We start from the raw sequence: 16,131 nt of genomic DNA, 5'->3' as shown, positions 1-16,131 counted from the left end.
ACCTTTTTCAGGCTAACATTTTAGACAATCTCTTTGTCCTTTAATTGGAGCCCAGCATCCTTGAACCTGGTTGACCAGAACTCTGCTCAGGGTCTCAGCTGAAGTTATCCAGGGGTCTTGTACAACGGTATTAAAAATCCCTGTCTCTCCTAGATATTTCTTATCCAAGAAAGCTGACAACTTTTTTTTCCCCTTCACAGACCTGTTGTTGTTGGCTCATGGTCATTCTGTGCTTGATTAATGAACATAGAAAATTACATGAGGAGGAAAGCTAACTACCCCAGTTTATAGCAGAAAATTCTCATTAGTCCCTAGGGTGCAGGACTTTGCATGTTCTGCCACTAAATTGCATCCAAAACCTATTATTCTTAAGATCACCCAGTCATGTAAGCATGATATACAAATCCCTGTACTGCTGATGTCTCCTGAGTTCTTTATCAGCAAAGTTTATTATAGTAGTTGTCTACTACCAAAATAATTTAATGAAAATAAGATCAGGCCCAAATACAGCTTTTCATTCAACTCCACTAATGACGTTCAATAGCCCTTTCAAAATAACTCACTGCTGTTCTCCCTGACTCCCCAGCTCACTCTCCTACACTAAATTTAATCTCTAGCCTAACAAATACTGCTTATATGTTTCCAGATCAAATGCTCTCCTCAAATTCAGAGGGATTTGTTCTTCTGTGCTGCTGCTTTGTTGTTTACAAAGCTACCTTCCCCAAAGAAGATGTTAGATTGTTCTAGCATAATCTTCTTTGGGGTTCCTCCATTGCAGTTCACCTCATTTGCTGTACTTTCCGCAATTTCTTCAATTATATTTCTAAATCTTTCCTCATCCACAGGACTGGGTCAGAGAAGAGAGTCAGGACTTGCCTGATCACTTCCCCTTTACTCCTTCCTTACTACAGGTATTTTATTTGCCATTTTTCAGTCATATAGGAAATGGCAGTTACCAGATCTGTTTAGGATTCCTGCAACCCAGCTCTGGGTTCCATATTTTTTTCCCTTTTTTTAACAGGAATCCTGGGATGAACATTCTTCAGCCTCTCCTGAGTTCCCTGAGCTGTGAATTTTGCCTCTTCACTCCCAATGAAGTAATTTCCACTTTGATGCTCTCATTCATATGAGAGATTGTTTTCATCACTACATTCCCATTCAATACTTCATTTCAGTTTTGATACAGACAATACTTTAATCAGAAGTTAAAAAAAAAAAGTTTAAAAATTCTGTACGTGGCTCAGTCCAGCAAGGAAATGGCAGGAAATATGGTGGTATTAAAGATGCTGTCGTCACTTTCTCTTCTATTCCCTTTTACACAACAGATTAGTCACAAGAATGCTTAAATGCTACGAGTGAAAGCTGGGCTCAATTCCTCCTCTTGCTGGTGAGAGCTGAATCTCCAGCTTGCCTCCTGGAGCCTGCTCTTCTTGCTGGGCTGGAGGGACCCGAGCACAGGATGCCAGTGACCTGCTCTGCAGAAGCTGCCTTCTTTACATGGACAACCTGAGTGCTGGAGCAGGGACCCTGCCTCCTGCTTCCATCAGGAATGCCTTCAACAGTCACTCCTCACTGATGAAATGAAGTATTGAAACCAGAGCAACTTGAAAAGGAGACAGGGCTCAGACACTTGTAGTCTTGTGTCATGGAATACATCAATTCAATTCAAGCAGCTTAAACATTTGAACTAGGATTTCCTTAGACAAGCACTTTACTCAAAGGCTGCTTATAAAACAGGATCGAGCGAGTCTCCAAATTGCAGGGAAGACTGTCATGACTGCAAATCCCAAACAAAGTGAAACTCCTCTCAGCAGCCTTGACTTGGTGCCTCACTCTGTGAGAGGCAGGGCTTAAGCCAGACTGAGGTGAAAGTCTCCTAGCTGGTTTGATCGGTCCCCAGGTTGGTGTGCTACCTGACGCAGCTCCCACCTGAGATGCTACAAGCTTCCACCCACGTTTTCTGCCATGAGACCAGAGACCAGAGACTAAAACAAGCCTGTGAATTCTGTGTGGTTCCCTCTGCCCTTTTAGTGAGTTCTGCTCCAGACACACAACAAAAAGGTTTCATCTGCACAATGCTGTATACGAAAGTTGTTGCATCTGATAAATTTAACAGAGTTCAATTCTCCGGTGCATACACAGGTCACGGACCACACTACTTCAAAGCCTCTATTCTTCTTTTCTCATATGGTATCCAGACCAAAACATGTCAAATTTTAGCGCACTTTTGAAATTAATGCTTTCTGTCTGAACTTAGTTGGAAGGTTTTTGGAACAGCAGTTTTTGGATCTGATTGGATTTTTGCCATTTGCAAAGCATTACCTCTAAGAGTAGGAGGATACCAAATATGCCTTTTCATTCTTCCAGCTCTACTTCACATATGCAAACTGACATCTCACACTGTACAAATAAAGGAAAGGAATTGTTCCTGGCATCCCTTGGGTACTTGCCTACAGACACTTCCAGTACAAGCAGAGCTGAAATGAAGACTCTGGGAGGGATTTGGCCAACTGAATGAGAATTTTTACAATGCAGGAGACCACACCTGAGCACCTCACCTTGGGCCCTCCTTATGGTCAGTGGAGAATTAACTGATGTAGGCAGTGGGATACACAGAGCAACTCTTCTCAACCTGAAGTATGCACCTATGCATGGCTGGATAAATAACACCCCAAAATCCATTGGCTATGGTGGGAGCACAACAAACAACTAGCTCAGAAGGCAACATCAAAATTTAAATGAGACGAACCCCTCGGGCTCCCCTGAAAACTTTTCAACCCATTAAAACTAGACTTGGGTTTTTAAAACCCAAACATTGTGATCTTTTCTTTAAATATACATGACATTAGTGTAACAATGGAGTTCACTCTCACTAGCGTTACCTGGTAAGCATGGTCCGTGTGTACGAGGTAGAGGTTGGTAGGAGCTGAGCGGCTCAGAGGTGTCATCAATTTAGTCTCGGTTTTGGCACAGGAAGTTTCAGGACGGATTGCGTCTTGGGTGGGAAAGGAAGGAGGAGATGCTAAAGATGGGGAGACTGGGGAAAGACTGCTTAAGCCATCAGCTACTGAGTCCGTGTTGAGCCTGATTTCTGTATAGTAAAAATCCTCCTCTCCATCACTGTAGTCAGACTCTCCTACACGTCTGTATCAAGACAAAGAATGAAGGACTGATTAAATGAAAGCAAGAACCCCAAGGTACATTTTAAGTTCTAGACGCGTGAGCAAATACATTCATACTGTCAATAAATTAGTATTCCCAATTTCAGCCCTACCTATTTCATCAGCATTCTGGCTGCAGGGAAGGGGGAGAGGAAAAGAAAATCACCTAGTCTGAAGGGAAAAGAAACAGGAATTAGATTTTTTTTTTCTCTCTGTGTTACTCTTGACTAATTCTTTGACCTTGGAGTAGATGTTTAACTTCTATGCTTCAGCTTAAGTATCAGTGTATTAATTCTAACTATTGAAGTTAACAAGAATCTCAACGCACTTTGACTTCAGAAATGACAGAGCAGCCACAGAAGGACAGGTAAAGATAACAAACACGGGCAAGATATACTTAACTAACGTCATGGCCAACAATATGTAATCTTATCATAGGTTACTTAATTAAACCAAATATAGTTATAGCTGTGGTTCACCCTAACGTTCCTTGGCACAACAGAAGAAGCTGCTAGAAAACAGTCTCACCATGCAACTCACTCAGACAGAGGTAGAGAAGGGACATACACAGGCTGGCTTGCCAGTGCAGGACTTTATGGTCCTACTCTCCAGAAGCAGACTTACTGAAGGAGGAGATGTAAATAGCTTAATTGCCCTTGCATCCCCTGGCACTATCTGCTGTGTGTTTGAGCACAAGTGCTAGGAGCGAAGCAGCCCAGTCAAAGCAGGAGTTCTCAGTAGGCTACATGTTATCTTGAAGTCCCAAACAAACCACTATTTTAGCACATTCATAATCCACATGCTATATAGATGTAACTCACAGCTCATACATGTGTATTTTCTCCTGAATCTTGCCACCTTACTCCATAAAACCCATTGAGAGCATGGGTTCAGCACATTTGCAAGGCTCTACCAGAAGTACCACCTGCCAGAGCGCTGCCAGCCACTCACCAAAACCCCTCTCTCTGGCAAAGTTACAAGCTCCAAGTTCCAAGGAAGTTCTGCTGGTTACTCCTCCCTCTCCCATGCCACGAAAAGGATGTCCCCACAATATACAGGACAAAGAGCAACATCCATAACTGCATTTTGAGAGAGAATTTCTCTGTTTCCGATAGCCTCACTCTTCAGAGCCTAAGCCCAACAGCAATTACTATGACGTTTGAAAGACTCTCCTGAGGTCCACACCAGACTAATTCCTCACAGTCACTTTAAGTTTTAAGCACTGGGTCACACAGAGTTACACAACGGAGATGTATTTCCACGTATCTGATAGATGAAGACCATAAGTCCTCACTGTAACTAGATATGAGACAGCGAGGTCACTCAGCAAATTGCACAGGAGATTTCAGTTGCAAACTAAAACTCTGAAACAAGCTTGTGTCATACAAGATTAATTCGCTTTTGCTTCTAGTCCAAGTAACATACACATGGAATTGCCACTCAGTTTCTTTTTCTTAGGTTTCTCAGGTGGTTTGGGGGTTTTTTGGCATTAATTTGACTCAGAACTAGCACAAGCACCTGATCTGATGTGAATCAAGGCTGGAAAGTATTCATGCAAGACCCTGAAACCTGCTGTCCTTTGCACAGCATCAGCCTGGACGTGATGTGCAGATAGCACATATGAAGTAAATGCCACTGAGTTAGAGAAGAGCAGTGTGACATAGAGCTGTATTTGACCTTCTAGCAAAGTTCACAAAAGTTCAAGAAAGTGCCTCACTGTTGGAATAAGTTCTCATTCACCTTGACACACTACTCTGCAACTCCCTCAGAAGCCTAAGCATCTGAGAGACAAAAGCCAAGGACAATCCAGTTCATCTCCCCAGCCAAGTGTGACTGCTCCCCTTCTATACCAAACCCTTTAGACTTCCAAAAAGACTGCCCTCTTACCCAAGATGAATGGTCCGTATGTGTTTCTGAATCCCTGCAGCTGTGCTCAGTACCTTCCCACAGTTTTTCCACAGGCATTTGAACATCACCTTCATCGAGTTCTGAAAATTATGAGTAAAGCAACATCAGTTGTGTGGAAGACAGAAAGAAAATCAAACCACTCAAAACAGATATACAGTTACAAAACACTGTGAAGGCTCAGAGCTTCTAACTCCGAATTTGTAATGATGTAATAGTCTCTGTCAACAGTGGCATCCTACTGAACATCAGCAGAATCCCAGTGAAAAGTTGCAGGAGCAGCTTGTGATGAAACTTTACTTCTCTCCACTCTTTGGCATGGCTTTTTCATTTGCAAGTTCTAGTTTCTGTCTCCCCACTAAAGGACGTAGATAATATAAAAACTTCCTACACTTCTTTGGAGCCTTTCAATGAACAACTGATGAGGACTTCTCACGTAATGCAAGGCATCTTCTTAAATTAAGATCTTCCTAAAGCAATCCCTTAAGAATATTTCTGCTCGTGAATTTTGCAGCACATAAAAATATTGCACCAGAAAACCATAGTTTCTGCTATGACAGTATTCACCCGTGAGCTGGCAAAACCTGCTTTTATTTCATTTGGAAGCTGCTGTGACCCTTACTTGGACAAGAGAATGAGAAGCCATCTGGCTGTGTTCAAAATTTTTAAAAGAATATGTGTATAATCTCATTTTAATATTCTTGTTATATTCTTTAATATAACTTCATTGGCCTAAACTGAGTTATCATTGATTTAGAGTACAGCCATCAAGGCTACAACCACCCCAATCTTCAATATCTTGAAGACTCTAGAGAAAACCAGTCTTAATTTAAAGCACAGTATGTGGTAAGAAACAACATAGATGTTGCAGAACTGTATAGATTTTTTTAAAGCTAATTTTACCCCCAAATGAAACCTACTTTATAAATTTTAAATTAAAAAAATAATATCTAAATGATTTCTACTTCTCAGAAATAATTTTCCCTATTACTACAGAGCACATTATTAAATAAAACATGAGGAAGAGCTTTACTGTATTATTATCCTATAATTTTAGTTACATGTAAGATTAAATATTCATATAGATGCATAATATTCTAATATTATATATTAGAATATGATGTATAAATATTCATATAAAGCTTGATTGAAAAAAAGAAGGGAACAAGCACATCCTTAGAGTTAAGTACATGTTTCACTGGGTCTTGAACAAAAGCTGACTTGGTGGTTTCTTCAATTTGGCCCCTTTGGAACTGCAGGCCAGCAGATGGCAAGTTTCAGCATTTGCTAGATGATGATTAGAATATAATTTAAAAAAATCTCAGCTGATGGGTTTTTTAAACTACGAGTTGATTGCAGTAGCATGTTCTCAAAGTTACTCGGCTGTCTAACATCTCCTGTTTGAAAGTATGGTTGCTAAGGGCTTTAAAATTTGAGGTACCTGATCATACTGTTTGTATGAAAACCTTCTACTTCAGAATAAATTGCACATAAATTCCCTCTATAATTTTTTGATCTGATAATACAACTACCATTCAAATAGATACAGAACTCTTTTTTCCTAAAATTAAGTATAACCTATCTAACAATTCTGATAGATACATTTTTTTACTTGTACAAAATAATATTAAATACTATCAATACTATCATCAGCTCAAAAACCCACAACCACCCACCATGGCGACAAGATGAAGATCATGCTTATCTCTTACATCTTAGGAATTCCGGTATGACATCATGAACACCATATGCATCTTTACAAACACAGAATGGTTTAACGTTAATCTCCAGTTTGACGGTAAAACCAATCTCCTAGCTCCACCATGGTTTTGGCTGTATTATCAGTGCTAGGAGTCTGCAAAACCCCATGCATTTTAATGTAACCAAATAAAATCTCACTCAGTAGAAATACAGAACATAAGCCATGCTTCCATTTCTGACTAGTTCCAAAAATTGCCTAATCAAAGAAGAAAAATGGTTTGGTGAGGAATAACTACATTAGTGGAAACTTTTAAGCAAACAACTTTCTTAACGGGAAGTGTTTGCTAACTAGACATTTTCCAAACATGAAATGCAAGAAACTTTAATGAGTAAAAGTAAGGTCACTCTATTTCCAGGTTTATTCCCTCTGACTTTTGCAGCCCTGAAGAAGAAATAACCTGAACATTTTTCATAGAATCATTGAATGGTTTGGGTCAGAAGGGACCTTAAAGACCATCCAGTTCCAACCCCCCTGCCATGGGCGGGGACACCCTCCACTAGACCATGTTGCCCAAAGCCCCATCCAACCTGGCCTTGAACACTTCCAGGGATGGGGCATCCACAGCCTCTCTGGGCAACCTGTTCCAGTGCCTCACCACCCTCACATTTTATTTCAGCTTCTAAAGGTGTGAAGCTGTACTCAGATAAAGTAGTGTGCTGGGGCCAGAATAAAAAACCTGCAGGAAATGCAGTTCATTTATAAAACAAAGTTTGGCAGGTACTGTTATTATTTATCCAAATTAAACATTTGCCACACAGAGCAAATTCCCTGCAAACCAGAACAGACAGTGCAATAGATTTGTGGTGGGTACATAAATAGAAATATTTGAAGACAACTCAGAAAACAATAAAGATGGCAGCTGCAACCCCATCTGTCTTATCACAGCTGAACAATACGAGTAAGGCTAATAAACTGAACTTCAACTGAGAAGTAAAAGGCAAACAGCACACTTCTGCATTCCTACTCCTCCTGTTCCACACCCCCCAAAAATCATCTGTCTTTAGTTTAACAGCTCTAACTTCGAATTTATTACAACAAAGGTGTCCTCAATGGTTTTTTTTTTCCTTTTTAGCAAGAAGCGGAGACATTTTACATCCCTCTCCCACAAACAAGGGCAGAACAGTGTGGGTCAGCAAATAAGCAACTTCTACAGCAAAAGAATAAATCTGAAAAGGTTTAAACAATCACTAAAACTTCTTCCCGCTGTTGATGAAGCAATTAACTATCTCAGACTGAGCCAGAAACAAAGTCACTAAGGAGAATAAATTCTCTGGTTTTTCTCCTTACAAAAAGCCCTTTTTCATCTTGCTATGTAAAATCTGTCCTGTTGCGTTGGGAGGGAAGGAAACTTGGACTAATGCCATCTCTTTGTTTTCTTTTTCTTCAAGAGGAGCTTGCTTGCTAGCGTAACGGTGCTTTTTTGGGGTTAGTTTTGGACTTTTTTTTTTTTACAGTGTTTTATTTAGTCTGCTTTTTCACTCCTAGTGAGGATAAATTTGGCCACAGCTAATACTGTATCAAAAGCCATCAGGTTTGGTCTCTCTCTCCTTTTTTTACTCCATATGTTTGTGCAGAGAAAGCTTCACAGTATTAAGGTATCTGACATGCTGTCAGACAAACAGCACTTTCAGGGAACAAGAAGTATTAAGGCCACATCCAGTTTTTGTGATGACATGTAAAGGCTGCCTGTTGCATCCTGCATACAAAGAATTTGCCAAAGTAGAAAAGAAATCCCTTGAATGGCTAGAGGCAACACCTTCTGGAAATCACTTTAGGGTTTTCTGAGCAGGAGGCTCTGTAGAACCTCACCATCTGCCAGCAAATATGTGGTGCTGATAGCAGCATGTGTGTGCAGTAGGTGACTAGGTTGAACGAGGCATAGTGACTAGGCTCAGTACCCACCTTAACTGGATGCCAAGGAGGGATACACATACAGAGCTGTTTGGGTGACCTGTTCCTTTCTCACAGCAAAGTAAGTCTACCAACATCCTATCTCTTCATGGTATGGAATTTAACATAAGGCTAACCTTTCTCTTCCTAGGAATGGGTTCATCAAAGAGAAGGTTGCTTGTTTCAGCTTCATCAATACCATCATCTGGCTGGGAAGGTGTCCGGAAAGCTTTGAAGCTATCAGCTGACAGAGGTGGAGATGGGGTGGATGGATTGGACTGGTCACTGGGAGCATTCCAGCTCCAGTATCCACTGCTGCTGGTACTAGAAGGCACAAATCCTCCTTCTTTCCAAGATCCATTTAGGGATTCTGTCAAGAAGAACAACAGCCATCATTACAACAGTATCGTGTGTTAGGGCTAAGGAGCTCTTTTATCGAAGGCTTAGATGCTGTGTTGGTATTTAACTGCATGTCCAATAAAGGAAAGCAAAAGTGTCGGATATAAAGAAGACAACCAACTCTATCCCACTGCACACAAATTATATATTCCACACTTGATTCTTCATTTAAAAAACCCCAAAACAACAAAGTATTTTTCTAAAAAGAAATGCTGAGTGTGGAAAAATAACCTGTTCTGGAGCATAAACTGCAATAAGCAGTCAGATATTGCATGCGTGATTAAGGGAAAACATTCAAATACATCCTCAACTTTCAATAGGAACACGGCTGTGGTGGGGCATCAGAGCAAGCTCCAAGCCACCGCATGGCCAACAGGAGATCCCCTGGGAAGGGGACATATACTCGGAGCCCCAGGACACTAAGTGTTATCTGCAAGAACATGATCATCATAACAGTACTAAAACACCAAAGAAAACCATAATTACACTCTTGTCTTCTCATAATCTCTCAGTGCACACGCCTCTACCTAGTCTGTATCTCTAAATAAGGTGGTATGTATCCTTGGAAGGATATCCCTTCTTCTTCTTCATACAGGTGTGTCGTCAGGCATCTGGTTTCAGAAGTGGGACACATAGATGCCGGATTGCCTCCACACCTACTTGCTGGAGGAACCCCCTCCTCACTGCAGCAGTTCCCCTGACATTAAGAGGTAAGCAGACACTCGAATTAACAGGTTACTCTACAATGTACTGGGTGGGAGTAACAGCACTGCTTTCACAGCCTGAGGCACAGCTTGAACCACGCTTCATGTGCTGAGGTCCTCAGGTGTTAGACATTGGCATGTCACTTTTCCCAATCGCTAAAGGACTTCTGGCAGGAGAGGAGTATGTAGGTCATCAGCTCAGCAAAGGTATGGCCCAAGCGTGTCCAGCGGTGCAACCACGGGCGGCTCTGCCTGAAGCTTCATGTTCTCACAGGGCTCCGGCATGTGTGCAGGGACGGTTTAGGTGCAGTTTCTCCACAAGTCAGATACAGAAAGCTTTTCCCAATGACACCGTAGGTGCCTGAGTATTGTACAACAGCCGACTTGGGAACTGGCAAGCAAATAACATCTTATCTGTTCGTGAAATGTTATTTAAGTGTGAGACACGAGTCTTTTCAAGCCAGTGCCTGCCTTTAAGAGTTCTGCAGAAGTCACTCCTTCATTCCTTCTCAATTTCTTACAGATAAATTTAACTAATGACATCAGCAAGAAAATAATGTCTACCACCTGCCACCCAAAACCAATGATTTTTTTTTTTCTCCTAATTCAGTTGGGTTTGGATAAAACCCTTAATCATTAACATCAGCTGCTCACAAAACAGAACACAGTGCTCCATCATGTAAGCACAGGCACAAAAATACCCTTTTGTGTAGGCAGCAGCCAAGTCCCTGCACTTACTGATCAGGGCCACAGAGCGTAAGTGTGATCAACTCTCACAACGCCCCCCCCCCCCAATTCGTCTTTGGAAAAGGACACATACATTTCCTGCGGCTAATAAGTTAACATATAAAAATGTCATGTTTTGGTTCATAATTACAGCCTTCCGAGTTTTCATGTGACTGTAACGGAGGTGTTGTTTGTTTCTTTTAAGTATTTGTGCTTGTGTCTCCAATCAAAGCCAAGAAGTACATCTGGTATCAACTTGTGACCTCAGCATAGCTTAAAATTCCCATTTCTTCAGAAAAACAAAGGAAACAGCACTCCTTCAACTACTACTTTCTGACACATTTATGATGGTACTTTGTATTCTCAGGGTTTACAGCTTCTCCTCACCTTGCTGAGAAAGAGATGTAAATCAAGAACATTTTTAAAGTAGTACAGAAAAGGCTGAATAAGGGTGACAACAGGAAAAACAACAAACACTGGTTCTCATTAATAGTAACAAATCTGTCAATGTAAAGGAGTTTAAAATATAAATAAATGCAACTTACTCTTATTTTGGGGCTCTTTTCACATTGCTGGAGTTGCGTGAAAGAGAACCAGACCAAATATTACTCAGCTGCAGGGAAACAGGGGCCAAACTCTGATCCAGTTTACACGGGCGATCATCCCCAATAATTCCAGCACAGATCAGACTTCAATATTAATGCTAATGGTATTTTTTTACTTCTAGGCAAAATTCCATTTGTTTAAACAAATGTTCCTTTAAGTACACTGCTACTTACTGCCATTTTCCAGAAGATGTACAAAGAATTCATCATTAGTACATTTGGAGCTCGTATTACGAAGATCACAGCCTAGACTTGCAACACTAATTCAGCTTGAAATTATCAAATCTCTACATTTTTATTGAAGTCTTTAGTAAGTCCTCACTCAGGCAAAACTAAAATATTCAGGGCGAAGGTGCCCAATAACAACTTCAAAATCCTGTCGGTGACTACTGAAAATATGTGAATTACTTTTTCAGGCTTGTCTTCCCAGATTTTGGGAAATAACCAGACAAGCTACGTGAAGAAATATCAAAGAGCACTCAGGTTGCACGAAGAAATATCAAACGCGGTTAACAGCTACCATTTACCTATTAGCAATTCAAAAGGGCTTGTTTGGAAGATCTTTCCAATCGACAGCTGCTAGCTAACATGCACTGCTGCTCTCGACAACTGTCATCTGCTCAAATTGCTGAAGGTGGCAGATACTGCCTTGCCCCACGCGAGTGCAGCTCCCCGGGACCACGGATGCAACGTGGGACACCCGTGTGACTTGGCCACTCCGAATCCCTGCCTGGCACATCAGTACAGATCTCCCTTCATCTGCAGTTTCAGCTGTGAGCTGGAGCAGCTGGAGAGCAGGTATGTTCTTGCCCTTCCAATGGTCTTCCCTGGGGGCTGGCAACCTCCAGTCCTGAGGTGGGACAGTCACTGGGGATGTCACCCTGGAGGTTTCCCAGGGCTCCTGGGGAGCAGTGATACTCCATAAACACTTCTGGTTTTAAGATTTGGTTAGTGTTTGGAAAGCACACAGGCAGGAGCCATGGGTGTTCATGGCTAGACTTCCAGCTAAATGGATAAAATTTACATTTTCTGGAAAGAAATGAAAACACCACACTATTTGTTCAAAAATCTTGAAAGTTGGGACATTTCTCATGGTACAGATCCCTTTAAGTACAATATCATTCAGTGGATTGCCTCTGCTTCCATGAACAACTCCAAAGACTATTGCCCTATTAATTCACAATCAGTAAGTATTCCTCAAAGTACTCCAATTATTTACAGTAGAAGGGCATTTAGTATCGATTTAAGAGTTATGAGTAAGAAAAGCCAGTCCTACAAACAATGCTGAGACATCCTACCAAGGCTGTCCTAATTTAAATTATTCCTTAAGATATAACACTTTTAAAAATTTCTTGTAACTGCAGTCAAGCTTGCATAGATTAATTGTATTTCATTAGCAATCTCATTATTACCACTAACATTTTATATTTATTTTTGTGTGTCTCTGCTGTACCATGAATGGAGGTAGTCTTTGAAACGATTATGGATTTGATGGTAGACCATCAGAGAGTTACAAAGGGCAGAAGAATTGAGGGTCTAATCCTGCATCAGCAGAGACAGACTAGTTGTCGTGCAGACCGTTTGTGCACAGCCTCTCGGCCGAGGGCTGGGATCTGGAAGTGCTTTTCCTCATTGTAGTGTTGAGTAAAATTGGATTTCCATGGAGTGACGACAAGAACCACTGCTGTCATGTTTGCTGTATATGTGCAAATGCAAATAAGCTGTTTGGAAAATTAGTGTTTCAGTGAGGTCAGGAGACCTTCCACAGCGCTCATCTCCCATTTATGAAATGGGACACCTCCCATTTCATAAACTGGAGCCACTCTACAGTTACAGAAAAGGTTTCTTCTCATTTCTGCCAATGCTGCACCAAAGACCTTGAGTAGATCGGAGCAAAGCTCAGTATGATGCCCAGCACACACGTCACTGCCAGAAGACAGACACCTCACCCTTTGTCCTCCATCACGGTCACAACTCCTGGAAACAAGCCCCTGCATACACGGCCCTGGCCCCCTCCCTGCAGCCCCTGCCCAGGCGCTGCTCTGAAAGCTTACCGTTGGGTCGGACAGGAGGGCTGCGGACCAAAGGGCTGGTGGATAAACTGGTGAGTACCATGGCTGCTGTTACTTTATCCATGTCCAGTTCTTCTGAAGATTTTCTGAAACACAGTGAATGGGAGGCAGGAAACACATCAGCAAATACTTAACTTTTTTTAGTGTATTTTTTAAAAATAACAGACCAAAACCTAAGCCTGTAACCAAAGCAAGCCACCAAGCAGAGTTCTCAAAAATTCTGGCAACCTGAGCATACGAAGTAGCTACTTTAAGCAAACCAGCTCAGCATAAATAGGAAAAGCAATGGGAAAAGAAAATACATCTTTGTATAAAATTATCAGGATTAATGTGACCCTCCATTAGTTTGACTCTCTACCCTTTTTTCAGAATTTTAGCTATTCATATCCTTAAAGCTAAGCATCTGTTTACATTTTTTTTTTCTTGAAGAAAGAGATGCAAACCCAGGTAAGATTACCAGTAACAATAACATACACTAATCTCTGTAGGGTGAGGAAGAACTATGAACTGATCCCAGATTTTTCCTAGTCAGATTATAAACTAATTATGTAAAATAATTAGTAAATTGGCAGAAAACCAGTGTGGGGTGGGGTCAGTTTTCTGCAGGTGCGACGGGCGCCAGAGCCAGCAGGACAGTGCAGCAGGAAGAGAGGTACACGTCGCTGCCTTAGCTCAGCCTTGCTGGGAACCGGCCCTAAGTAGCTGCTTCGATTTATGCAGTTAAAACCAGTGAGTTCTGGGGGGAAAAAAATAAAATCAGGCAAGAGGCAGAGGAGAGGGCATGGGGAAGGGGAATAAAGGAGAGGTGGACAGCCAGCTTTCCAGGGGAGGGAAGAGAGGATTTGGAGACAACAGATGCCTCCAGAAACCATGCTTCAGTGACCCACTGCTCAAGGAGCAATGGTTTTTTTTAGACAATGCAAAATTTTCATTGGCTGTAAAAATGTACCTTTTTTTTTTTTCCAAAAGTAACTTTTCCTGACAGGTTAGCAGTACAACATACCATTTCTGAAGAATGAACGTACCAAACCAAAACTACTAAACCTACTAGGTTTAGCGGACTTTAGCTTTCCATCCTTGTGGAACTGTGGAACATAGGCAGATAGCTTCTTGTAAACACTTGCTTTCAAACATACAATTGATCATCCAAGACCATCTCATTTACTAGAGATCAAGTTAAATTTGTTCTTACAAAAGTAAACATTTCCACCACCACCACCCCTTCCACATTGTGGGGTTTCTAGAATTTCCTCTGTGCCTTGACAGGAGCTCTACTTAACTGATCAGGTTGAGTCTTTATTTAAAGCCCAAGATGAGAAGTGTTCAGCTACCTGATGTTTTCCATCCACTGTTGATCAGTAAGTCATCAAGTCTGCACGCTGCTTGCAGTCCCCTTCCTAGAATCCTATTTCACCCATCATGTTAAAGGCTCATTAACTGGAAGCTACGCTACAGTTAAAGCCTCTTGATATTTTTATGAGCAAACCTCAAACTTGTCCATGAAAAAGCGCACAGCTGCTTTCTGGCTGATGCAAGGACCCATGCAGATGCCAATGAACACTCTCCCATGCCGCACAACAGCTTAGCTCTCCTGACTGTCTTTTGCAACACATAAATGCCAAAACACTGATGATGGTTTCTGCTGCGTTCTGATTATACCCCTAGAAACCCTCCTTTCCTTCAGCCAAGGTTTTTGCACAGAGCACAGCAGCCATATGGTCATCACTGAGTATTGGAAAGGTCCTGGATATTTGCTATAATCTGCTAATACCTGAATCCATCACCCATCAGGTCCTCTCGCCTGCCAAAGACTATTTCGCTCAGAATGTCAAATTCCTCTGGGTCCAGAAGACCTTTCCTCAGGGATGACATGGAGATGCTACATTTTCTGGAGACCAACCCTGCCAGATGATTTTCCAATTACCAAATATCCCAGCATGAAAATCCACTCTCCGAGAAGCATTCAGCTGCTCTGTAGTCCACTCCTGTGAGACTGCACCGACTGTCCCTACTCCTTTATCCAGTTGTGGATGAACCACTAACGTTTACTCTTTTGCAACATATGAGGACAAAATGACCATAGGTTCCTGATACACTGGAGAAGATGATCCCTAGTGTTTGCAATCAGCCTTCCGAATAAGCTCTTCTGTGTGTGGCAACAGGACTAACGCACTCCCATCCAGGCCTCTGCGCAATTGCAAAATCACGCTACAGAAGTTGTTGCAAGCATTTGCCAAGTTGGTGTAAAGATGTCAGTCTAGACCCGGAGCTAATCCCAAAGTTCCTCCAAATAGTCTATAAATTTAACTTCTAACTCTGCTGTATTGATGCTTTTTTGTCCTTTCTACAATGACTCAGACTGCTGCTCTGAAAAACCAACCTTTGCTCCAAATAATTTTGTCAATAATGCCCCAAAATTGTCAGCACTGGCATCTGTGCCTAAGATGAAAGTTTTCATGGGTGGACAAGGGACAGGAATGGCCTCTGCCTGCCCCCACCCCAATTTTAACCATGCTAAATCACACTCTTGCAGTTACTGGAATGCTTTTTTCCTACCAGATGTAATTTAACAGGTTTTTAATTTGTAAAGCCCAAATAAATAAATCGTTGAACTTCTTCCCTGCCCATTTTGAATCACAGTCATTTTTACTACTTACTGCTCCTCAGCTGCATCCAGCAAACAAGGAATGCTCTGCTCATACTTCCCAGCCACAAGAATTTTAGCAGCTACAAGTGCTGGCTTATGTGACTCTGCTCCCAAACACATTTTTACAGTTTGGCTCATAAATGTAAACACACATATTTCATATAACACTCAGCCAGCACCGCTGCAGGAACAGCGGCCTTTGAGAGAGAGGCAAAGCATAAAGCTGAAGACAGGAACCACTTAAGCCATCTGCATTTAGT

The 16,131-nt window shown here is 41.6% G+C and overlaps 1 protein-coding gene across 2 annotated transcripts in view; it reads right to left on the bottom strand.

The window, feature by feature from the left end:
• The window catches only part of ZNF704 (zinc finger protein 704), a 115,606-nt gene that overhangs the window by 30,250 nt on the left and 69,225 nt on the right, over window positions 1-16,131 (bottom strand). For both annotated transcript variants that reach the window (XM_054814771.1, XM_054814770.1), the window contains exons 3-6: window positions 13,207-13,310; window positions 8,856-9,088; window positions 5,049-5,149; window positions 2,883-3,144 (exon numbers count right to left, since the gene is read on the bottom strand). In XM_054814771.1, coding sequence (XP_054670746.1) covers window positions 2,883-3,144; window positions 5,049-5,149; window positions 8,856-9,088; window positions 13,207-13,310 — 700 coding nt within the window. The remainder of the gene's footprint in view (window positions 1-2,882; window positions 3,145-5,048; window positions 5,150-8,855; window positions 9,089-13,206; window positions 13,311-16,131) is intronic.

This window comes from Grus americana, chromosome 2 (genome assembly GCF_028858705.1).
Source record: "Grus americana isolate bGruAme1 chromosome 2, bGruAme1.mat, whole genome shotgun sequence".
NCBI classification, from domain to species: Eukaryota; Metazoa; Chordata; class Aves; order Gruiformes; family Gruidae; genus Grus; species Grus americana.
The sequence above is the reverse complement of the archived record's forward strand: the minus strand, read 5'-3'. Positions and strand labels throughout refer to the sequence as shown.